Source organism: Brassica napus, chromosome A1, assembly GCF_020379485.1.
Source record: "Brassica napus cultivar Da-Ae chromosome A1, Da-Ae, whole genome shotgun sequence".
In the NCBI taxonomy this organism is placed as follows: Eukaryota; Viridiplantae; Streptophyta; class Magnoliopsida; order Brassicales; family Brassicaceae; genus Brassica; species Brassica napus.
Window position 1 is genome coordinate 807,142 of NC_063434.1, and position 24,682 is coordinate 831,823.

General features: G+C 35.3%; 6 protein-coding genes across 6 annotated transcripts; all 6 read left to right on the top strand.

Annotated features, from left to right (window-relative positions):
- The first annotated feature begins 50 nt into the window (after positions 1–50).
- On the top strand, positions 51–2,106 carry LOC106393240 (cyclin-B1-1). The gene is made up of 7 exons (XM_013834188.3): positions 51–205; positions 321–490; positions 571–780; positions 861–980; positions 1,054–1,461; positions 1,541–1,722; positions 1,803–2,106. The coding sequence occupies exons 1-7, from the start codon at positions 166–168 to the stop codon at positions 1,972–1,974; spliced, it is 1,302 nt and encodes a 433-aa protein (XP_013689642.2). The 5' UTR covers positions 51–165; the 3' UTR covers positions 1,975–2,106.
- A 3,342-nt stretch (positions 2,107–5,448) lies between these two features.
- LOC106440740 (suppressor of RPS4-RLD 1-like) lies at positions 5,449–11,908 on the top strand. The gene is made up of 23 exons (XM_013882509.3): positions 5,449–5,698; positions 5,772–5,881; positions 5,951–6,582; positions 6,724–6,768; positions 6,925–7,026; positions 7,100–7,180; positions 7,434–7,500; positions 7,612–7,712; positions 7,807–7,914; positions 8,133–8,203; positions 8,292–8,348; positions 8,651–8,756; positions 8,841–8,921; positions 9,203–9,289; positions 9,389–9,595; positions 9,781–10,106; positions 10,243–10,329; positions 10,430–10,529; positions 10,617–10,708; positions 10,812–10,853; positions 10,941–11,031; positions 11,119–11,216; positions 11,291–11,908. Exons 1-23 carry the CDS (start codon positions 5,574–5,576, stop codon positions 11,577–11,579), a joined length of 3,105 nt encoding a protein of 1,034 aa, XP_013737963.2. The 5' UTR covers positions 5,449–5,573; the 3' UTR covers positions 11,580–11,908.
- A 1,338-nt stretch (positions 11,909–13,246) lies between these two features.
- LOC106426821 (lysine-rich arabinogalactan protein 18-like) lies at positions 13,247–14,164 on the top strand. Its single transcript, XM_013867552.3, has 2 exons — positions 13,247–13,813; positions 13,955–14,164. Exons 1-2 carry the CDS (start codon positions 13,367–13,369, stop codon positions 14,042–14,044), a joined length of 537 nt encoding a protein of 178 aa, XP_013723006.2. The 5' UTR covers positions 13,247–13,366; the 3' UTR covers positions 14,045–14,164.
- Positions 14,165–16,180: 2,016 nt separating this feature from the next.
- Positions 16,181–17,274, top strand: LOC106418514. The gene is made up of 4 exons (XM_048777990.1): positions 16,181–16,340; positions 16,457–16,571; positions 16,664–16,724; positions 16,870–17,274. The coding sequence occupies exons 1-4, from the start codon at positions 16,262–16,264 to the stop codon at positions 17,146–17,148; spliced, it is 534 nt and encodes a 177-aa protein (XP_048633947.1). The 5' UTR covers positions 16,181–16,261; the 3' UTR covers positions 17,149–17,274.
- A 901-nt stretch (positions 17,275–18,175) lies between these two features.
- Positions 18,176–19,889, top strand: LOC106410334. Its single transcript, XM_013851181.2, has 5 exons — positions 18,176–18,503; positions 18,597–18,827; positions 18,934–19,337; positions 19,413–19,529; positions 19,616–19,889. Exons 1-5 carry the CDS (start codon positions 18,281–18,283, stop codon positions 19,715–19,717), a joined length of 1,077 nt encoding a protein of 358 aa, XP_013706635.2. The 5' UTR covers positions 18,176–18,280; the 3' UTR covers positions 19,718–19,889.
- A 1,432-nt stretch (positions 19,890–21,321) lies between these two features.
- On the top strand, positions 21,322–22,780 carry LOC111199297. The gene is made up of 4 exons (XM_022689089.2): positions 21,322–21,617; positions 21,688–21,924; positions 22,024–22,544; positions 22,631–22,780. Exons 1-4 carry the CDS (start codon positions 21,392–21,394, stop codon positions 22,730–22,732), a joined length of 1,086 nt encoding a protein of 361 aa, XP_022544810.2. The 5' UTR covers positions 21,322–21,391; the 3' UTR covers positions 22,733–22,780.
- Positions 22,781–24,682: the final 1,902 nt, after the last annotated feature.

Genomic DNA, 24,682 nt, shown 5'->3' on the forward strand with positions numbered 1-24,682 from the left:
TTAGAAAAATCAGACCGTTGGGAGAGAAACCGCTCAATCTTCCTCAAGAAGCCTCCTTTATAGAGGCCCCACTTTTAGTACTAATCCTCAGACGAGGGTTTCTGATAGAAGAAGAAGAAGAAGAAGAAGAAGAAGAGAGATAATACTAACGAAAAGAAAAGAAAAATGATGGCGTCTCGATCGATCGTTCCTCAGCAAACCACGGGTAAGACGAGTTCTGTTCTTGAATTTCTTGTTAAATCTAGTGAATCAATTTTTAATTACCTGTGGTTGATTTTGATAATTGAATCTAAAAGATGTGAACTTTGTTTTGTGTGAAGGTGATGTTGTTGTTATAGTGGAAGATGATGACAAGAACGCTGCGAAAGGAAGAAACCGTCAGGTTCTTCGTGATATAGGCAATGTTGTTCGACGAAATCACCCAAAGAACAACGACCCGGCTAAGATCAATCATCCTCGTACGCGGTCTCAACACGCCCCACTCGTTGAGGTAACACATCTCAAAGTTTGTTCCTTTTTGTGTAGATCTGATAATAATAGCTCATGTTAATATCGTTTTGGCATTTGCAGCTTGTTAAACCTGTGGCGAGGAGAGTCGCTGTGGCGGTACCAAAGCCAAGGAAAAGAGCTGAGAAGCCAAAGGATGTAGAGGTTATAGAGATAAGCTCAGACAGTGATGAAGAACTTGGTTTAGTTGCTGTCCAGGAGAAGAAAGCCGCCGCAGCCGCTAAGAAGAAAACAACAGTCTCTTACACATCTGTTCTCACCGCTAGAAGCAAGGTTAACATTAGAGTAATGATTCTTTTCATACGTTAAATGTTTGGTCTGTTCTGAAAATTTCTGTTTGCTATTATTCACAGGCTGCTTGTGGTTTAAAGAAGAAAGAAGAGATTGTTGATATCGATTCTGTTGATGCTAAGAACGACCTTGCAGCTGTTGAATATGTGGAAGATATCTACAGCTTCTACAAGTCTGTTGAGGTTCGTACTTAACTTACTTACTATACATGAATCTTTCCTTGTGACACTTGTATTAATGATTCAACATTGGCAGAGTGAATGGCGTCCAACTGATTACATGAGGTCACAGCCTGAGATTAACGAGAAGATGAGACTGATTCTCGTTGAATGGTTGATAGATGTGTGCGTCAGATTCGAGCTAAACCCTGAGACGTTTTACCTCACAGTTAACATCATGGATCGGTTCTTGTCGGCTAAGCCTATACCTAGAAAAGAGCTGCAGCTGGTTGGTCTCAGTGCTCTTCTCATGTCATCCAAATACGAAGAGATCTGGCCACCACAGGTGGAGGATCTAGCTGACATTGCAGACCACGCATACAGTCACAAACAGATTCTGGTGATGGAGAAGACAATACTGTCTACACTCGAGTGGTACTTGACGGTTCCGACACATTACGTCTTCCTCGCACGTTTCATCAAAGCTTCCATTGCAGACCAACGAGTAAGAGATCTTTTATTACAGACTCTTCTTCCATGGTTTTGTTAGTTTCTCAACTGGTTCTTGTTTTTATGTCTTTCAGATGGAGAATATGGTGCACTATCTGGCTGAGTTAGGAGTAATGCATTACGACACGACCATAATGTTCAGCCCATCACTGGTTGCTGCAGCTGCAATCTACGCAGCGAGATCAGCTCTTCACCAAGTTCCCGTTTGGACTAGCACTCTCAAGCATCACACCGGCTATTCTGAGACTCAGCTCATGTGAGTGTGTAAAACAAAAGATCCTTTCCATTTTTCTCCATCTTCATCAAGCTGATGATTGTTTTACAATGATGATACAGGGATTGTGCGAAGCTATTGGCGTTTCAGCAGTGGAAGCAGCAGCAGCAACAAGAAGAAGGGAGTGAGAGTAAGAAGGGAGCTTTACGAAAGAAGTACTCCAAGGAAGAAAGGTTCGGTGTGGCTATGATCCCCCCGGCCAAATCTTTGTTGACCGGAACCGACTCTGCTTAGGAGTTTATAAAGAAGATGAAATAATCTACTACTAGATATGGCTTTTCATTAGATTTAAAGTTTTGTATAAGTCTAATGAGTTACTTTGAAAACATATATTCTCTATTGAATGAATCCAAATGCTTCTTATCATCATGATTCGTATCTTTTAGTTGCGTCTCAAGAACAAACGAGGAGTTATATAACTTATAAATAAACCGACCGGTCGAGATTTGGTTCAATTCTCTATTCAAAGAACCTTTTGTTGCCGCTTCAGCATTGGCATCAAGGTTGGTGTTCGAGCTCAATCTTTTCTTGACATGTGTATGCCACACATTTTTTTATCTCGTTGTCAGTTCGTTCTGGCAATTTAGAAGCAATCTTGGACCACCTGAAACCAAAATGAAGGAAAGCTATTGTCAGGACAGAATCCAAACGTTGAGGCAAGACAAGCCACCAACAAGATAACACATACTTGCTTCCAATGCTCTGGTGAAGTTTAACGATGGTTTCTTCTTCCTCTACGCTGAAATTTCCACGTTTCACATCAGGTCTGAGAAGACGACAACTCATGCCACACCTCAACAATCCTTCATTCATTACATGCATACATGGATAGACATAAGATTACAGAACCAGAAGATTTCAAAAAGCCTAAGGAAGACCAAGGCTTTAAGATCAGAAACATTACCAGCTTGGTTAGGGAGAGATCTCCAGTTCTTATGACCATACTTTCTGAATGAAAGAGATGAGTTTCAGGTCTTCGTCGTAGCTCCATGGTCCTCTCTTCACTTTGGTTTTGTCACAACATGGCGCTCTTCCTTTGCCCATTTTCTCTACTCTCTCTCACACACACTTTTGAGTTTCCTTTTACCAAATCAAGTTGGTCCTATGTGTATTTATACAAGAAATTGGTGTGTGTTCCTGACTTTTAGAAATATGTTATAAACAAAAGACAATGACAATGGTCAAATCAGATTTGTTTAAATTAATTACTATCTATATTTGTGGTTGAATGTCACATGATTCCTTCTTTCCTAATTATACACTTACCATTTGTATGTCAAAATAAATAGTAATTATGTTATAAAATATTTTCCCACATTGCATTATCAATATGTTTTGAAATTTCAGTTGAGTCTCACAATTCCTAGTCAATCTAAAACATCTTAAAATGCCTATGATGATATAATTGTGATTATGTCGTTCTATAAAAAGAATTGACTATTATTAGAGATAAATTTCTCTGATACTTATCTTTTGTTTTTTCATGATTACTATTAGAGATAAAAATTGCTCTAAAGTTCATTACTTTTCTTTATGCCAATGAAGGGAAGAAATGCCATTCTTTGAGGTTTGCTTGACTTGAATGTGAATTGTGAGACATGTTCCTTCTACTCCCAACCCTTTTTCTACTTGGGTCAAGTTAACCAAGCCAACTTAACATAACTATCTTGGACATTAAAATATATTTATCTTTATATCTAATTTGGATATTTTTATTTGTATGGGGATGTAGTTTATACGACAGTAGATAGATATCATGCGTTTAGAATCACAGTATCCTGAATCGATCGGAAGGTTAATAAATTCACTTTCAATTGATTATATTTAAAGTGTATAATTGTTTGCTTTATATATTAACTGTAGTATTTTATGACAAGTAAGTATATTCAATTCGATTTTTGTAGGTGCATAGAAAATTATATTTAAAGTATATAATTGTTTGCTTGATCAAATGTATGTCGATAGACGTTTTTTTTAATTATTTGGAACTACTTTATATAAAGACAACTACTTTATGCATGATTTTTGTTTAACCATTCAATTTTCTCTAAATAGGAGATCGACGATAAAATCTTCAAATGGAATGGCGAATTGGCGAAAGTGGAACAACAATATTCATCTTATATTGTACATTACTAGTACATTTTTAGAAACATACCGATATCAGTCAACAATATACCAAGACTTGACTGAAAGATTGGAGAATGGATGTTACAAAGGTAGAAATCTTATCCTGATGTCTGGTGATAGGAAATTTCGCAGCAAATTGGAGCTTTTGTCAACTTCATTAAATCGGGATACTGTGGTTTACTTAACAGCCACGCTGCATCTGTCAACATAACTACAGTTTTCCTGGGAGCTCCGATATGGCATTGTGTCCTAAAAACGGCATCACAAAAAAAAAAAGAGAGAAAAATGCCAAGAAGGATAAGAAGAATATCATTTTGGAAACCAGCGACGACGAAATGTGAAGACGACCTGAACTATTATTACTAATTTTATATTATGTAGCTGAGACTTGTTGAGCGATGAGGTAGTCATAGAAAATTGAGTAATGGTTTCTTTGTTCTTGCAATTCTAAAAATTGGTCTAGGCGGCGCCTAGGCCCCCGCATAGGCGGCAACTTGGTCTTATCCGAAATGATTTTCTTAAAATCTAATTTATACCGATTTATATGATTCAAATTGCTTTAAACTGTTCTAAATCAGTTAAAATTGGTTAAAATCGATCTAAAATTGTCTATATATGTTAAATTAAGCAATAATATTTTTACAAATGTACAAATTTGTCTACTTTCTTCTGTTTTGTATATCTAATTTTGATAATTTCATCACAATAATTTTATAATTAAACTTAAAAACTAAAATATGTCATACAAATGTATAAAATATATAAAATAAATCAATAATTTGATAACGCCTAGGCCTCGTCTAGGCCCCGAATAATCCGCCTAGTCGCTAGTCTTCTATAAAGCGCCTAGTTACCGCCTAGCGATTTTAGAACATTATGCAAAACAATTATATTATGGGCTATATAAACTTATGGACCAACCAAAGATTTTTTATATTATCATAATATGATTTATAAGCAATTAATTAACAAAAATTCTTAATCTATACTATATTAAAATTGAAACTATAAGCCAAATCGCCAATCATATTATGACAAATTATCATGTTAATTTGTTATTTCTAAAAATGTTTATATTACCAAAAATCATTTATTTCAAAATAAAATGTAAATCAATGTCAAATATAAAAAACTTACAAAAGTAAAAATTATTTAGAATCTACTAGAACTTTTTGTAACTCTCATAATGACGATGATTCTTTGTTAGCATAAAGATCGACTTCATCTTCTTGAGAGTCTTGATGGAGTCAAATTTGTTTAAGGTTTGTTAGAATGAATCTGAACCATTAATGGAACTCCATGTGTCAGGATCTAATCAAGAAGTATTTTCCATCAGCTCTCGTTTGTAACATCCTCGTAAATCCGTTGTAATCTTGTAAATATTCAAACGTTCATCCTCTTTGCTTAAAATGTTGGAACCAGTAGAAGGCATTAGGACATGACTCTTTAATTGGGAGAGGCGTAGTATACTGGGCCGGGGCCCATTTTAAAAAACAGCGATGATGATTAGTGGGCTCGCACACGTGAGAGGAGACTTGACACGTGTGGGCATTTTCACTCTTTTTTTCCCTCAAGGATTTGATTTCCACCACAGGAAGAAGCACCCCACCCCACCCTCTCTTCCCAAAAGTCTTCGCAGTTTTCACCACTCTTTGTAGTTCCCGTTTTACCCCGGGCATCGGAGGCGGGCGCGCTCGTAGCTAATGGAGACGGCGGCGGCATCGGAGCGAGTCGAATTGGCGAAGCACTGCAGCTCGCGGAACTGGTCTAAAGCGATTAGAGTTCTCGATTCGCTCCTTGCTAAGCAGTGCTCGATTCTCGATATATGGTTGGTGTTCGCTGATCTTCAATTCAATTCAATTCAGATCGGTATCAATTTTGATTCTCTATTTCAATTTCAGCAATCGAGCTTTTTGTTATAATCAATTGGAGCTTCACAAGCATGTGATTAAGGACTGTGACAAGGCACTTCAGCTCGACTCTTGTGCCATTCAAGCTTATCTACTCAAAGGTTAGCTCAGCTTTTGATTACTCTGGGATTGAGTAAGCTTTGAGAATCATTGGTTCTTCATGTATGTAGGACGAGCTCTTTTGGCTTTGGGGAGAAAACAGGAAGCTCTTCTTGTTTTGGAGCAAGGTTACAATATTGCTTTGCAGCAGACTTCAGATGTGAAGCAGCTACTTGAATTAGATGAGCTACTTAATGCTGCAAGGCCAGAGATTGATGTCACTCTGAACCATCTTGCAGCTGAGACCCCTGTCTCCTCGTGTGCTACTCAGAAAATTGATAACTGCCAAGTATCCACTAGTATGGCAGTTTCTGAATCAGGAGCATGCAGCAACGGAAACACCCATGAGTTGGGTGAGAAATCAATGGATGCATCCAAGCTATCTGGTGGTGCCTCCGAGTTACGTAATGGATTAGCGTATAAGGAAAAAGAGAGTGTAAAGTCTGGTAGCCAAATCAATGGTAAACCATCTAGTAATGGTTCTGATTTATCTGAAACTTCTGATCGGTTAGGGGATTTGTCGGTTATTGGAAATAAGTTTAGTAGCAAGTCCGGATCTGTTAGCAAACAGAGCCTTACAGCTGAGGCACGTTCTGGAGGTAGCAATGAAACCAAGATAAATAATAACAAGTGCACCATTGCGAGAATATCTGAAACCCATTCTATAAGTGTGGATTTTCGACTTTCCAGAGGCATTGCACAGGTATAGAGATAGCATTACAGAAAAAAAAAAAAAAAAATATATATATATATATATATATATATATAAGAAAGTGTATTTTACGGTGTATCTTACTGGTGTTGAGGTATTTAGCTTACAAACTCTTAATCACTGGGCTCTTAGGTGAACGAAGGAAACTACATGAAAGCTATATCTATTTTTGATAAGGTGATTTTTCATGTACTCCTCTTTTGGTGATTTTTCTCTCTTGCGAGTGTCTTTTGCTTTTCGCTTCACTAGTTTACCTTGTTCTTAGAGGTTGTTTGGTAGAAAAGAATGTATCAGTTTTTTTACCATTTTAGTTTATCTTTGTGCACTGCGTAGGTTCTGAAAGAAGAACCTACTTACCCTGAGGCACTTATAGGAAGAGGGACAGCTTATGCATTCCAACGAGACCTTGAAAATGCTATTGATGATTTTACTAAGGTATTATTCGTTTATTTGACAAGAGTTTTTACCACAGTGGGTTAAGTTCACAGATTCTTCTCCTATTGGTCAGGCTATTCAATCGAACCCGGCGGCAGGTGAGGCTTGGAAGCGGAGAGGACAGGCGCGTGCTGCTCTTGGGGAATTTGCTGAGGTTAGTGGTTCCACGTTTTCTCTGTTTCTGTTTTTATTCAGAGCTAAAAGCATAGACATTAAATGTATTTGATGGGCCTATATTCGCGCCTTCACATTCATTGATTGATAAAAAATATTTTCTGATTGATATTCAATCATTTGGATTATCTCTAACTGATGTCTGTTTTAAAGCCTATTTAGTGCTTGCATTTTATGGGTAAAAAATCAGATACGTTTCCTGTACACACTCTTAAGCTACTCTTTGGTGATAGGCGGTTGAAGATTTGACTCGAGCACTGGAATTGGAGCCAAAGTCACCTGATATTTTGCATGAAAGGGGTAAGTGTCTTTATGATGTATTTACTTTTAAATCTTGCTACCTATTTCAGTTTTGACATCTTAATAACTGCATTCAGGTTTTATTACCACTGACTTTCTCAATTAATTCAGGTATTATTAATTTTAGATCTAAGGACTTTACTGCTGCTGTAAAGGACTTATCTATATGTCTGAAGCAAGAGAAAGATAACAAGTCCGCATATACTTATTTGGTAAGGCTATCGTCTGTTGTTATTCTTGGTCTCCGAAGTGACCATGACCAAGTCTACAAATGTTTTCTTAACAAAACTTTGCTGATCTTTCCAGGGACTAGCTTTTGCATCTCTTGGTGAATATACAAAAGCTGAAGAGGCGCATTTGAAGTCTATCCAGCTAGATAGTAATTATCTTGAAGCATGGCTACATCTCGCCCAGGTAACATGCATAACTAGTTTATAATTATGCGTTTTCTGTAGAATCTTTAACTATTTAGCTTGACTGTCATGAAATAGTATTTTGTTAATTGCTTATTCTTTCTTTCTTTTTTCAATCTGGGTTTTCATGCATATGATGATAAATAAACGAAGTTAGATTTCTGTAAAGCTAACGAGACTTCACTGTACTTGATGTTGTTTCTTGGCTTTTCTTGGCAGTTCTATCAAGAGTTGGCTGACCACAACAAGGCTTTGGAATGCATTGATCAAGTTCTACAAGTCGACAACAGGTAGCTCTTAATTGGGATGAACTATCACATGTTGCACACTATTTTGGGTTCGCCATCGTAGTCATGGAGATTTTCCTGTCTTGACCAGGGTCTGGAAGGCTTATCATTTGCGTGGATTAGTGTTCCATGGATTAGGTGAACACAGGTATGTATCGCTATTCGCTAGTTAGACTAAGATTACTGGAAAGTGAAAATTTGGTTAAAGGGGAAAATATACCTTTGTTAATGTGCATGTTACCCAACTCTCCCTACTTCGAGATATGATGTCTAATAAGATTTTCTTCCCCTTGCTCGTGGTGTTAAAATATCTGCGTTTGAGCAACAGGATGTTCTAACGGAAACTGATAATTTGGTGGTCATAATCACATTGGATTTATCGACAAGGATAGTCTTTAAAGCAGTAATATTATTAACATGTAGTTGTTTGTGGTAATTTTATTTTTTCAGGAAGGCTATCCAAGAATTATCTATTGGTTTGACCATTGAGAGTTCAATAGAATGCTTGTACCTACGAGGTTCCTGCCATCATGCTGTAGGGGAGTATAGAGAAGCGGTAAATGATTAAATATTTATATGTCAACATTATTGCTGCAGTTTATAAGGAGACTCTCTTATTATTACTCGCATATCCTCACAGGTGAAGGACTACGATGCTACAGTGGATGTGGAACTTGATGCTGTGGAGAAATTTGTTCTTCAATGCTTGGCATTTTATCAGGTTCCAAAATATGTTTTTCTTTGTTAATAATCCAGAGGTTGCCTTGATTGAAAGCTTAAATTGAAATGTTATGTGCAAAATTACTGTCTTGGTACATTCTCTTTGTAGCAAACCTGTAATGATAGGATATTGCGTTGCTACTTTCTAATAGCATGGCCTTATTTATCTGATAATACTGCTTCGTTGTTTCTTTGTACGTTAATATTGGATGCTTCATATGTTGCAACGCTAAACATTTCCTTCACAATTAATAGATATGTTATCCTTTTTTTATCCCGCAGAAAGAGCTCGCCTTGTATACGGCTTCCAAAGTTAGTAGTGAGTTTTTCTGCTTTGATATTGATGGTGACATAGATCCAATGTTCAAGGTGATATATCTCTGTCGATATTTCTGATATCTCCGTTATGAGATGACTATGAGTGCTCTCAAGTGATGTATGTGATTTTCTTTTCCTGTGGGTTTACAGGAGTACTGGTGCAAAAGATTACACCCAAAAGATGTATGTGAAAAGGTTTACAGACAACCTCCCCTACGAGAATCCCTTAAGAAGGGTAAACTGAAAAAGCAAGATCTTGCAATAACCAAACCTAAGGCGAATCTTCTTCGTTTTACTGATATGATTGGAAAGAAAATCCAATACTTTTGTCCTGGATTCTTACCGAACAGACGCCAGGTAACTTGGAGTAGCTACCTCAACATTCTCTTTTTTCTTGTCCCAGAAGGTCCCTGCTGCATCTATCTATCTATATATATATCCCCTCTATACTCTATTATGCATATAATTGTACGCCTAGCCTCTCCTGGCTAAACTATCATGGTTACGTCCCATTAATCATTTGTGTTTCCATGATTTTCCAGCACCGTATGGCGGGATTAGCTGTGTTAGAAATTGCTCAAAAGGTTTCAAAAGCTTGGCGCATAGAGTGGAGGAATTCAAACAAAGGCACGGCAAAAAATGGGAAGAAAAACCGTAGGAGAGAGAGAATCAACATGCTTAGCCAGAATAGAGGTGGTGCCGGATGTAGTACGAGCACTTCCAGTGAAACTTCAACTGGATATGCCTCACTAGAAGATCGATCATCTGGCCGCTCTATCTTGTCTTGGCAAGACGTTTATTCGTCTGCTGTCAGATGGAGACAAATTTCAGAGCCTTGTGACCCAGTTGTGTGGGTTAACAAACTAAGGTACATGTTCCATTTCGATTGCTATATAAGTAGGTGTATCTAATGATTCTTAGAACAGAAGCCTCTTGCCATCTTTAAGTCTCTGAGCTTCAGTTTCTGAACTTAACTTTCATTTGATTATTTATGCAATTTGCAGCGAAGAGTTTAATTCTGGTTTTGGTTCTCATACGCCAATGGTACTCGGACAAGCTAAAGTAATACGCTATTTTCCAAATTATGAAAGGTACAATGTTTACATAGAACGTGAGCATTTTTTCATGTATTCATTCGTGGATTTTTCTCTCTCCCATGGAATGATCAATTTCCATAATATACTATTGTAGAACCCTGAATCTTGCAAAGACCATCATCAAGGAGAAGCTCTGTGTACGCAGCAAGGCAGATAAAGTGATTGATCTATCTAAAGATGAGAAGATAGAAGAAGTCAGTCTTTCTATTCTTCGTGCGTGAATGTGAATGAGTCTCGTTTATCATATTGTTATCTTACTGAAATTGGCCAATGGGATGCAGATAATGCGTGCAGAAACGTGTGAAGAGCTACACAAAATTGTTGGTGAGGATTTCTGGGTGGCTACTTGGTGCCACAGTACCGCATTCGAAGGGTAAAATTTGTTTGTTTATTACTATAAAACCACAAGTCTTCTCTTCACCGTTGCAGTTTTTTTTAACCTTGACTATGCTTCCTCTTTTGGTTACTATCTTCAGGAAACGCCTTGAAGGAACTAGAATCACCTGCATTAAGAAACCGTAATCTATCCTTCTACGCCAATCATTTTCACATAAACCCTGATTACCACTTTCTTCAATTAATATCTCTTTGTTCTCTTAATCCAGGGGAAGTCTTGGGTATGATTTTGCAATTAGAACTCCATGCACACCTGCGAGGTGGAGTGATTTTGATGAAGAAATGACCTCAGCTTGGGAGGTATAACACACCTAAGCATTATAGTTTACTTTTATTTTCTTCATTCCGAGAAAACAAACTTCAAAAATCTCCATATGAATCCCACAGGCTTTATGCAATGCCTACTGTGGAGAGAATTACGGTTCTACCAACCTCCAGGCTCTAGAAACCGTGAGAGACGCTATCTTGCGCATGACATACTACTGGTAAACTAATCAAACTTAAAACATATGGTTACTGATTGATTACTCAGAACGTGTTGGGTGTTTGTCTTTGGCAGGTACAATTTTATGCCGTTAGCTCGAGGGACAGCGGTAACGGGATTCGTAGTGTTACTAGGACTTCTGCTAGCTGCTAATATGGAGTTCACTGAGAGTATCCCTAAAGGGTTACAGATCGATTGGGAAGCTATACTTAGTGTTGAACCTGGTTCCTTTGTTGGTTCGGTTAAGTCTTGGTTATACCCGTCTTTGAAAATCAACACCTCGTGGAAAGATCACCAGGAAGTTTCCTCGGCTTTTTCAACAACCGGATCGGTTGTCGCGGCGCTTAGCACTTACAATGATTGAGTTTCACAATCTTGTCTCTTCATGTCGTAAGAGGTGAAGAAAGCTAACCAACCAGAATGAGCAGCGAGAAAACTTGTGTTTCAGTCATAAATCTTCGGGTTTATGATATGTTTGTGTCGTAGAAAACAAACAAACAAAATTGATAGGTGTTTTTTCTTTATTTTACATAACTCATATAACTTTATTTTACAGTTTGAATAATGTATCTCTATATTATATGAACTCTCTTTGCAAATCACAAGTCCACATGAGTGTGTTGCTTATGATTAGCGAGGCCTTGTACTATTACTAGTCTAAAATAATGGCATTCACCATTAATACCGTGATTAGTATGAAGCTTGTTTATTCTGAAATTATATTCCTGATTGTTTTTTTTTGTTTTTGTTTTTGAAAAAGGGCTTACAAATTTTTAATTGTTTTTCATCCCAAATACTAGTTTGTTTAAGATTTGAGTCAAAACCTGTAAGAAAGTCAACGGACGAGCCATTCGGTTTGGGTGTTCTCCACCACCGACAGGGCCGCTCTCGAAGTTTCGGCTTGGGTCCATTGTCTTTACTCTGGAACACTTTTGTAATAAAATAATATCAATCTTAATGCTTCTGTTTCATAAAAATACATGTTTTAGAAAAACAAAACTATTCCAAAAAAAAAATATATATATATTTAGTGCATATTTTATTAATTAATTATGATTAATTCCAGATTTCAGATTTCACAAAATTTAATTACACTTATTAAATATTTATTGGTTTAAAATAATAAAAAACCATAATCATAAAAATTCATATATATATAAATAAGATTTAATATATTTTATTAATATGTGTGAGAAAATTAAAAATATGTATTTTTTGAAATAAATAGAGTACTAAATTAGTCATTGGAAAAATGGTAAGAAGCAAAATCTTAATTCCTAAGCAATACATGTCTTCGTAGACAGTTGATTCGGTTTCCATTGCTGTATGCATATTTATTTCCAATCTATCGATTACTCAATGCTCATGGGATGAGGATTTAAGGAAAATAAGTTTTTGAAAAATATAATGAATGAAAGTGTTAGTTGTTATAGAAGTCATAATGAGCTGTAATTTTTTAAAATAATGCAAAGAAATAAATTTAGGAAAAAAATATTTTCTACCAACACAAAAAGGAAAAGAAAATTTGAGAAAGATAGACAATGCCAAAAATATTATATTAGTAATTGAAAGAAATCTTGATATTACTGCTAGAGGAGATGTATGTGTGGTATCAATCAATGATTTGTCTTTCCCTCTATACATTTCAACCAAATACATTGTTTGTTTAAACATTTTTATTTTTGCTTTTTTCGTTGTTTTACTAGATTAAATTATTTTATTTTGCATAAGAATTTACATAATTTTTATCATGGACATTATAATAGTTTTATCACTGATAATATTTCCACACTTGTCATGAAAATTAGACACTTAATTTTTTTTTTTGATAAAAAAATATCAGACAATTATAATAGAATAAAATAACTGTAAAAATAAAGCTAGTGAACCCTACATAAATAAAATACAAAAAAGATAAAGCTATCGAACGGCATTTACAGGATATAGGTCTACACTCAACGGCTACATCTGTCGGTGATATTTTTCTGATCAACGGTCCGAATCTCTTTTCATCGACTATATATTAAACACAAACCATTCTCTTTCACCAACACACAACACTATTGATCAAAATCATTTACTTTTACATCCTTCACTCATTTATTTTTTAAGTTCTTTTCTTCTTTTTTTTATTGAAATACTAAAAGAAACATGGAACGTAATGTCCTCCTAACGGTTACATTGATCTGCATTGTCGTCGCCGGTGTCGGTGGCCAATCTCCGGCTTCCTCTCCGACTAAATCTCCCGACGCTCCTTCTACTCCAACTACTTCTCCCTCCTCCCCACCCGTGGAAGCACCGAAATCTCCATCTCCTGTTACCTCGTCTCCGCCGCCAGCTTCTGTTCCCGAGAGCGCTCCTCCGTCACCTCCACCAAAGGCTTCAGCTCCGGTGAGATCTCCACCGGCTTCAGTACCCGAAGCTGCTACACCTCCAGCTCCGGTAGCCGATGCACCGGCTCCAAGCAAGGGTAAGAAGCATCAAAACGCGACGGCTCCGGCTCCCGAACTTGACAGCCCACCTTCACCACCGATGGAAGCTCCTGGTCCTAGCTCCGACGCCGTGTCTCCTGGTCCGGCCACATCCGCCAACGAAAAGGTAAACTAGCATAATATTAAATCAACAAGTATTGAAACATGAAAACATTCATTCTCCTTTTATTAGTTTAAAAAGAAAACATTCATTTCAACATTCGTTGTAATTATGTTGTATATTAATATGGAATTATGATTAATGCAGAGTGGAGCCGAGAGCACAAGTGTATTGCGGAATTTAGCAGCGGTGGGAGCGGCTGCAACCGCCTGGGCCGTTCTCGTTATGGCCTTTTAAATTATTTTAGTTATCATTTCGCTCCTTCATTTGTAGCTTCTTTTTTTTGAACCAACGATTGTCTTTTCGCGTTTGAGTGATGAGTATTATTTAATTGATTATTACAGTTTGTTTTCTTTATTTTCATTTGGCAGACAAATTGATTTTTCTTATTTTGGCAGCCAAATAGTCTTCTTTAGTGATGGGTCCGATTTCTTCATCGAAAATGACACATTAAAATTTGATGCAGAACTAATATATCAAACTGTGAAATTGTTCTAATGTTTATTTCAACGTATATGAACAATAAGCAAATCAGCGTAACTGTTTTTAGATGTTTATATTGCTGAGTGCATTAACTAATTTACTGATACCACATGTGGATGCAAGACGTATTATGGAAGGCGTAGGTTCATTTGCCTCCAATAGATTTAAATTTTTTTTTTTTTGTAAATTTCGGATGATTGAAGGGTCCGATTCTCTGAATGCCAAATTGTCTCTACTCAATTACGATTCTTTCTATCAAATCCTTGTTTTTCCTTTTCTTTCAAAATTCAAATATTTGTTTCCTAGCTATCCTAAAATAGCTACATTGAACGCTACTATATGTCTCGTTTTCTATAAATATCTATAACTCATTGATGTAACATATTCTGTATACGATAACATATCTTAAATTTTTATGCTCCCAGTAATATATATTGTTAATCTGTCAATGCGAATCAAAATTAATACATGATATTTTCCTTGCTAAACTTTTGGTTAGTTTCTTCAAATGACCAAATTATTATACCATTTGATTGAAAGTACAAAGAGAGAGGAAGGGTGAGAAGTACACTTTATTACCGTACTTTGATTAAAATTACATTACTGCATTTTGAATAATGAAATACTAGGGTAAGACCCAGGAATGAACATTATATATCAAATATTTTTATGTATTATGTGAAATAATAAATATATATATTAAATAATTAAAAATTCAGTAACTATTACGTATATAATTAAATTGGTGCAAGAACATAAATAAATTTTTTTGATCCAAACAAACACTTTTTCTATTTGCTATGATATATAATTAAATTTAAATAATATTAACAAAAATATATAATATTTTTTAAATATTAATATCTATTAAATAATAGTTTCTACTCATATTGATTTTTGATCATTTGTAAGAGTGCTAAGATTAATATATACATATATTTTAGCTACATTAAGCAATTTCAAAATTAAATTATTTATGTATTCTTATATGGTATGATAGTTTAATTTAAATGATATTAATATATTCATAAATATATGTATACATTAATTTTAATATTTACATAAATATATGTATATATTAATCTTAATATTTATTAAATGAGATCTTCTTGTATCTTGTCATAATAAAAATTTTAAACCATAGATCACATAAATTTTAATATGATATTTTTAACAGTTTTAGTAATTTATAGTCTTTTTAAAAAAAAATCAAAATATAACATATATGGAAAATCTAAATTTTTTTATGGTTAATGTTATTGTTTAATATATTTTAATAAATTAAAAAAATTTAAAAATAATAAAGAATACACTAATTTTTATCAAATCTTTATTATTCAAAATCATTAATTATCATATATATTTTAGCTATATTAGCAATTTTGTAATTTTTTATTTAAGGAAAGAATAAAAAATTAATAATTTATTTATGGTTAGTTTAGTAGAATTTTATTTTATTGTGGAGATTGACATATGGATACCTCAAATGTTGTAAATACTTTTATTTTTGTATACAAGAGATATTCATAGAGAATAGTAGGTAAACTCAATTTTCAAGCAAAGTTATTCTAAAAGCTTAAAAAGTATTTAAAGACGTTACAAAAGACTGTCCACACAAATAAAAACGTTACAGACCAAAGAGAACATCTTTTAATGAAAATGCCTTTGTTGTTGTTAAGTTTTCCATGGGAAAAAGTTTAGTAGAATATGAACAAAAGCTTAATCTTTCAGATTAAGTAAAGTGTTATAATAATTCTTGTAATTAATTAATACAAACTAGATAAATAATTTTGTTAGTGAGCTTAAATCAAAGGCTAAAAAAAGTTATTTTTATCATCTTTAACTTTTAGAAAGCACAAGTTATACTTAAACCAAGGTCTTGTGCATGAGATTTCGAGATTCTTAGCTTTGCAAAAGACCTAAACCCACCAAGCCAAGCCACTGATTCCTCCACATCAAATACAAATATGCATGACAGTTCACTATCATATTTCTTCTTTAGACTATCTTCTAGACGATATGGGAGGTTCACTGGGCTTTCTCGGAAAAGGTTTTGTGTTTCTTAACCTAACAATCAATGATTAACATTATATAAGACCGTTTTAATGGTATTCCTTTTATTTATTAGAAAGAAAAATAAGTTTTTCGGTATTTTTTGGCATATAGGGGTACCACCGACGCAGATGATGAATATGGTTATGGGTTCACTCTACAAACAATTCACCAAGAAAGCTATCAACAACTTTGACGACTTCCACGTTGCTGTTTTAGACATCTTCAAGTAAGAATCACTCGATGGTTACATTCCATTTGATCAGTTCTTCTTTAGATAAGATATATGATCAACAATATAACTATATGTTTGATGTGTAGCAACTTCAACTCGGCTTTACCAGGCCGACACTTTGATCTCCCGACACCTGACGAAATAAAGGCAAGAATTGACCTTTTTAATTCTCCACGTAAAATTGTTAACGAATGAATGAAGCCCAAGTTATCGCCAATTTGTTTTAAATTAGTCCATAAGAAACTTTAAATCATTATAACTATTTTCTCTAATACAATGTTGATTAAGTTAGGCATGTTTCTTGGGGTGGAAGGAAGCTAAAGACGAGGAAGAGAAGAAGAAAGTGTTCACAGAGTTCATTGCAAAGAAAGTGAAGCCAAGTAAACTCGATGACGTCACTATGATCACCGGAATAGCATCTCCTCCGGCGGCTATGGCGGCTAAGAGAGCAGGAGAGAATATTCCTCAACTAAAGTTCATCAAACTTATACCTGATGTTATATTCGTCCCTACGGTCACCATTTTGGCCATTGTCTCTGCTAAACTCTCAAGAAGAATGTATTTAAAATAATGCTTTTAACTTAAACATTCTTTATTTTCCTATTTTAACTTTCTAAGTTAGAAGCAAGCTCCAAAGTTGATTTATAACACCATTAAAACGCTGCAATTCTATATAACATCTCTGTACTTTAAAGCTTAAGGATGCCTAGAAGTCAACACATAAAATTATTAAACCCAAGGTCAGTCTTGTTTTATTGAAACTTCCCAAACCATTTTAGGTTCTTTTTCTTGATCCAGCAGAGCCTCATGACCTTCGTTTCCCTCGCTTTCTCTGCCTGTTAGGACGCTTATTAGGCCTAGAAGGCATCGAAGCCCAAGATTGCGTGGCTTTCTGTTACTTACCTGCTTATTGAGTTTATTGAAAAAAGGATATGAGAAACAAAAGGTGTAATGGAGTTTTTTGTAAAGTTTTGCAGAAACTTACAGGTCTTGATGGACCTTCCCCAGCTGAAGCTTGTTCTGTCTTCTTACCGAGAACAATGCCTTTCCCTTCTCTTTGCCTTGAAGCCATCATTTCAGACAATAATATATCTGTCGTCCCGTCATCGTCTTAAAGTTCTTATTCCTTTTATCATCATTCATCTCTACCTTGGACTCCATACCCAAAATCCCTAGAAAATGCCAAAGTCAGCAGATACGCTTATGCCCAAATTTGGAAAGACACGAAACCCTAACCAAAGTTTGAAGCTTATTTATCGTATGATCAAACAAACCAATTTAGATGCAAAACAACAGAGATTCTAATGGAAAATTAATTACTAATTGGAATCTTCACCAATTAAGCGGCGGACCGAAACGGAGATGGATTCAAAAACCGGCGGTGAGAATCATGACGGAGAAACCATATAACCAAACGGTGGTTCAAGGTTTCCTATATCACAAGTGGGGTCCACTTCACTCCAGGTCTTTGACTTTTTCTGTTTCATCTTTTTGACAATTAATTGGTGTTGTGTATTATCGTACACAACACTTATACAATATATTTGTCCTAAAATTATATGTTTGGATCCTGTCAGAATATTATATTCCCTTTCTCAAACTAGGGCACGTGAAAAATCTCTTTCGCAAATTTGACTGACCCCATAGTTTATTTCTTTCTTTCTTTCAATCCAAAGTCCAAACCACCGCCTCGCCTGTAAAGGATGAGTGCTCTGAACCGAACCTTGAGCTCATCAATCTCGTTGAAACTCAACACCCCTTTCCCAATTTTCGCGTTACCAAATTCGAAACCAAGCGAGATTCGATTCTCCAACAGATGGGGCAACGAGCAGCGAAAAGTCGAACGATCTCTCTCTCACTCTCTCGCTCTCTTGGATCATCAAAGCTGCACAAGAAGAAGGGATCAAATTCATTGCGGAGGAGGAGGTCGGTAGTGGTTATGGATTCAAATTTATTTGTGAATTTTTCCGTCGTTGTTGTCCCTAGATTAGATTTAAAATGGTGGTTGTGTTTGGTTAGGTGATCATCATCATGTGGGAGTGTGGTGGGACCTGAACACGTGTCCTCTTCCGGCTGGTGTAGACCCTCGTTGTGTCCGTCCGTGTATAGAATCTGCCTTGGAGAAGCTGTTTGGTCGTCGTTCTGCAGTCAGCATCTATATCTATGCCATAGGAAACCTAGAATTCATCTCTAGTGACCTCTTGCAAAACATCTCTTCCTCCGGAATCATTCTTACTCATGCCCCCTGCGGTAAAGTCAATCAAATCAATCCTAATCGATTTGTTTTGTTTAGTCTAATTAATTAGAGAGAGTTAGTAGTCTCATGATCTGATCTGGCCTCCTTCTCTACTCTTAGGTATGCACGACTTACATGATTTTCTTGTCGACTGGTCTGAGGATGAGCTTAAAAACCCACATCCTCCTGGTTACGTAATGATCATCTCGAGTGATTATAAACTGCTTTACCCTGAGCGTTTTCGGCTTTTTCGATTCACTACTTTTGTTGCATATCCAAAAGGTGTTCGCCTACTTGCCCATCTTACCCAGCTAAAATGTCTTGGCCAAGAGTTTGACGAAGTGTTTGCCAAAGAGTTTGTCTGGGAAACCTTATTGAGTGATAATTTGGATGAAACTTTATTATTGAGTGACAACAACACATGTGATGAGAAACCTCTCTGCATTTGCAACATATGCTCTTATGATTACGAAGTATGTGACGAATTCATCACTCATCTCAAGTGTGAAGAGCACATAAACCAGGTAATTAAGCAAGCAGCATGCATCCTCAGCTTTTTTTTTTATCATTTTTTTTCATGTATCTGTGTGTGTGTGCAGTGGTTTGAAATTGTGCACGACCGCAAGCTTAAATATTTTTGCCAAGTTTGCAATTATCCCGCCTATAGCCACTATAACCTCTTTCTCCATAACCAAAGTGAAGCACATAATCGCAAGGTAAGCGCAGCTTGTGATCATTATTATACAGTTTAACAACTCTCTGTATCACTAAAATTTGATCCCCATTTTGGTTTGTTTTCAAGCTGGTTGAGAAACAGGCTCAAGAAGAGGAGGATTGCCAGAGCAGGAAGACAAATCCAGAATTGGATCTCTTCTACGAGAGAAACAAGGAGCAATCTCTTTGAACCAAGGCAGCCTAAGGAAGAAGAAGAAGAAGCAGCAGCTAGAGTGCGTGCATCCCCATGGGGTCTTTGTGTTAAAGAGTTTTACTAAATAATGGACTACTTAATTATTATTATTATTATGCTGAATACTTTGTTCTTCTACCACTCAAAATATTTTCAAGTCTGGTTTGTTTTTTTTCTTCATTTTTAATTATTACATGACAAGATATAGACTTCTTTCAAGTGTCCTTATTGCCCGACCGATATAAGACTCCACAAGGTGCAAGCAGTTATACTTCTGACTGGAAGATTGGAACTGAAAGTTCTGATTGGTGTTGGAATGTATTGCTGCTGTGTTCTGTTTCGCTGAAGGTTTTCATGTACAAAAATCATCAGGGAAGTTTTTGATAATTCGAACATCTCCCCATAAAAACGCGTTTGTGTTTGTTCCAACTTTCTAAATATAGAAATTCTTTACATTTCCAAAATTAGCTTACAATAGTCTTTGCATCATCACTGTTCAGTTTGTAACTTTTCCTCTTGGCTTTAGGCGTTTCAAATTTTCATTTACCAAATCCAAAAAGAAGTAGTCGATTTGGTATGAATGAGCATAGTAGCTCAATGTATGTCACTAACGGATCAGCTCCAATACTTAATATCAAATAATCTGATAATTGATCCAATTTGCTGGCTAACCGGGTTAAGATGATAAAAACCAGAAACCAAACAAAGTAACCAAGAACTACATCCGAAAATCTGAATCGAGTATCAGAGATTTAAAGAATAATCTCTCCAAGAGACGTTTTAAAATACACACAAAACTAATCAAATCTGTGAGGGATGAATCCATTTCAACTTACTTTGGAAACAAACGGTATGAACCGGTTTGCCTCAGTTCCTTTCAACCAATAGAAAAATAAATTATTGAATAAAATTAATAAATTTTGCATTGAAAGTCGAAATCGACATTTATTTTGTGAAAAAAATTATTTACAATGAGACTTAATATGAAACGGAGGGAGTATAAAAAAGGATTCATTCCCAAGCACGATCAAGGAGGAGCTTACCTCACGAAGAAAAGTAGAGAAGCAGGATCAGTACTAGTACACATGATGGAGTCAGCTTCTTGACCATTAGAAGCTGTTTGTTCAGTTTCATCATGTACAAGAGAAACAGTTCCACTAAAGGGGGAGCTAGAAGAGCAGAAGACATCATTGGTGTCATCATCATCATTGCATTCTTCCGAGACTTCAATCTCAATCTTGTCATCAACACTAGAGCATTCCTATATATCAACAACAACCTCTTCATCATCATCTACACCACCACAATGATCCTTCTTGATCGTCATCGTCGTCCCCATCATCATCATTCATCTCTACCATATAACCAAACGGTGGTTCAAGGTTTTTTATTATCTTCCCAAATCACAAGTGGGGTCCACTTTAGTCCAGGTCTTTGAGTTTTTCTGTTTTATCTTTTTGACAATTAATTGTTGTTGTGTATATTATCGTACACAACACTTATACAAGATATTTGTCCTAAAATAATATGTTTGGATTCTGTCAGAATATTATATTCCCTTTCTCAAACTAGGGCACGTGAAAAATCTCTTTCGCAAATTTGACTGACCCCATAGTTTATTTCTTTCTTTCTTTCAATCCAAAGTCCAAACCACCGCCTCGCCTGTAAAGGATGAGTGCTCTGAACCGAACCTTGAGCTCATCAATGTCGTTGAAACTCAACACCCCCACCCCTTTCCCAATTTTGGCGTTCCCAAATTCGAAACCAAGCGAGATTCGATTCTCCAACAGATGGGGGCAGCGAAAAGTCGAACGATATCTCTCCCACTCTCTCACTCTCTTGGATCATCAAAGTTGCAGAAGAAGAAGGGATCATCAAATTCGTTGCGGAGGAGGAGGTCGGTAGTCTATGGATGATTTAAATTTATTTGTCCCTTAGCTAGATTTTAAATGGTTGTGTTGTGGTAGGAGGTGATCATCATCATGTGTTAGAAACGGCAGTGTGGTGGGACCTGAACACGTGTCCAGTTCCGGCTGGTGTAGACCCTCGTTGTGTACGTGCGTGTATAGAATCTGCCTTGGAGAAGCAGATTGGTCATCGTTCTGCAGTCAGTATCTATGCCATGGGAAACCTAGAATACATCTCTAGTGACCTCTTGCAAAACATCTCTTCTTCTGGAATCATTCTTACTCACGCCCCCTTCGGTACGCTAAAATCAAACCAATCCTCGATTTGTTTTGTTTTGTCTAATTAATTAGAGAGTTAGTCTCATGATCTTCTTCTCTACTCTTCTCTACTCTTAGGTGTGCACGACTTATATGAATTTCTGGACGACTGGTCTGATGATGAGCTTAAAAAAAAAACATATCCTCCGAATTACATAATGATGATATCGGGTGATTATGATATGCTTTATCCTCAGCGTTTTCGGTGTTATGGATTCACTAATTTTGTTGCATATCCCGAAGATGTTCCCGTAGCTGCCCCTCTTGACGAGCTATCACTGTTAGCTGAAGAGTTTGACAAAGTGTTTGCCAAAGAGTTTGTCTGGGAAACTTTATTGAGTGATAATTTGGGTGAAACTTTATTATTGAGTGATGAAAAACCTCTGTGCATTTGCAACATATGCAATGATGTTTACCAAGTATGTGACGAATTCATCACTCATCTCAAGAGTGAAGAGCACAGAAACCAGGCACTTAAGCAAGCAGCATGCATCGACCGCCACGGTAAGCCTAGATATTTTTGCCAAGTTTGCAATTATCCAGTCTATGGCGAATATCTGCTCTTCGTCCATAACGAAAGTGAAGAACATATTCGCAAGGTAAGCACAGCTTGTGATCATTATTATACATTTTAACAACTCTCTGTATCACTAAAATTTAATCCCCATTTTGGTTTGTTTTCAAGCTGGTTGAGAAACAGGCTCAAGAAGAGGAGGATTGCCAGAGCAGGAAGACAAATCCAGAATTGGATCTATTCTACGAGAGAAACAAGAAGCAATCTCTTTGAACGAGGCAAACAAGAAGAGGCAGCCTAAGGAAGACGAAGAAGAAGAAGCTAGAGTGCATGCATCCCCATGGGGTCTTTGTGTTAAAGAATTTTACTAAATAACGGATTACTTATTTATTATTATTATGCTGAATACTTTGTTCTTCTACCACTGAAAATATTTCCAAGTCTGGTTTGTTTTTCTTTTTTCTTTTTAATTAACACATGACAAGATTTTCGGTTAGTTAAGTTTTATAGTTTGACATATCAGTATATTAGGTGTTTGTTTTATAATTTATGGTGCCGCTTGTGTATCTATCTACAAGGACATATATTTCTCAAAATTAAAATAATAAATATTTACATTTCTAATGCGAATAATGAAATTAACTTTTAAATTTAAAATAAGCCATAGACAAAACATCAAAAAGTATCTAATAATATGTGAATAACAAAAGTAAACTAACTAAATAAACAATTGTATTTTTTTGCAAACGTAAATCATTAATTTGTAATTGACGTATACACATTATTGATGCTCAAATCTATTTTATTTTTAGTATGCATCCACTCAAATATTAATTCATTAACAAGATGAAATTTTAGTTGGACTAAAATTGTATTAAAATTATAATATCAATTTCATAATATATTCTCTATTCATCTGAACGTTCATGAATATATATTACAATACTCTAAATATAATATTAAATCAAACCTGATTACATATTGGGTCATATATCATTTCAATCGATAACCAGATCTCGGGTTTTAGCGGTTGTTACGGATTTTATAGAATTTTTAAATAACAGTTTTTTTAAAAAAAACTAAAATGGATTACATATGAACCACCGAATTTGACAATTTAACTGCGGGTCGGATCGGGTTTCAAAACATTGAATATAATGTTTCATTTGTAATATCTAAGTGTAGATACAATTAAATACAAATTTATATCAAATAAATTTGGAATGTTTCGAAAATAATTCCGCGCTTTGATAGCGCGGGTCAAAATCTAGTATTTCAAAGTCGTTACAGATAATAGGTGTGTGGTATTATATATCCTCAAATTCTGTTCATAGGAATGGAATTTTGTTGTTGTGTTCGTGCATGTACATTTCAGTATGATAATAGGCTATGGGTCGTAAGGTGGAATAGTACCTACTCGCAGCTGTTACTATACTTGTGATGGAGATGTATACATAAAAAGTTATTTATGTATTCTTATATGGTATGATAGTTTAATTTAAATGATATTAATATATACATATCTTAATATTTATTAAATGAGATTTTCTTGTATCTTGTCATAACAAAAATTTAAACCATAGATCACCTAAATTTTAATATGATATTTTTAACAGTTTTAGTAATTTATAGTCTTTTAAAAACAATCAAGATATAACATATATGAAAAAATCTAAATTTTTATATGGTTAATGCTATTGTATAATTTATTTTAATAAGTTGAAAATTTTAAAAATAATAAAGTATACATTAATTTTTATCAAATCTTTATTATTCAAAATCATTAATTATCATATATACTTTAGTCATATTAGACAATTCTGTAATTTTTATTTAACTAAAAAATTAATAATTAATAATTTATTTATGGTTAGTTTAGTAAAAATGTATTATATGTTTTGATGGACCAACATATTTCTCTAAAAATTTTAATAATTATTGTGGAGATGACATATATATACCTCAAATGTTGTAATAACTTTCTTTTAGTATACAAAGGATATTCATAGAGAATGGTAGGTAAACTCAATTTTCAAGCAAAGTTAGTTCTAAGACCATGATTAATGGAGTTCTTAAAGATGGAGTTTTTATCGTAATTTAAGAACCGATTCTTAACTTTAACAAATAAAAAGGTTAAGATCAGATTCTTAAATAAGTATTTAAGAACCGGTTCTTAGATTACACTAAGAACTCCATCTTTAAGAACCCCCATTGATCATGCTC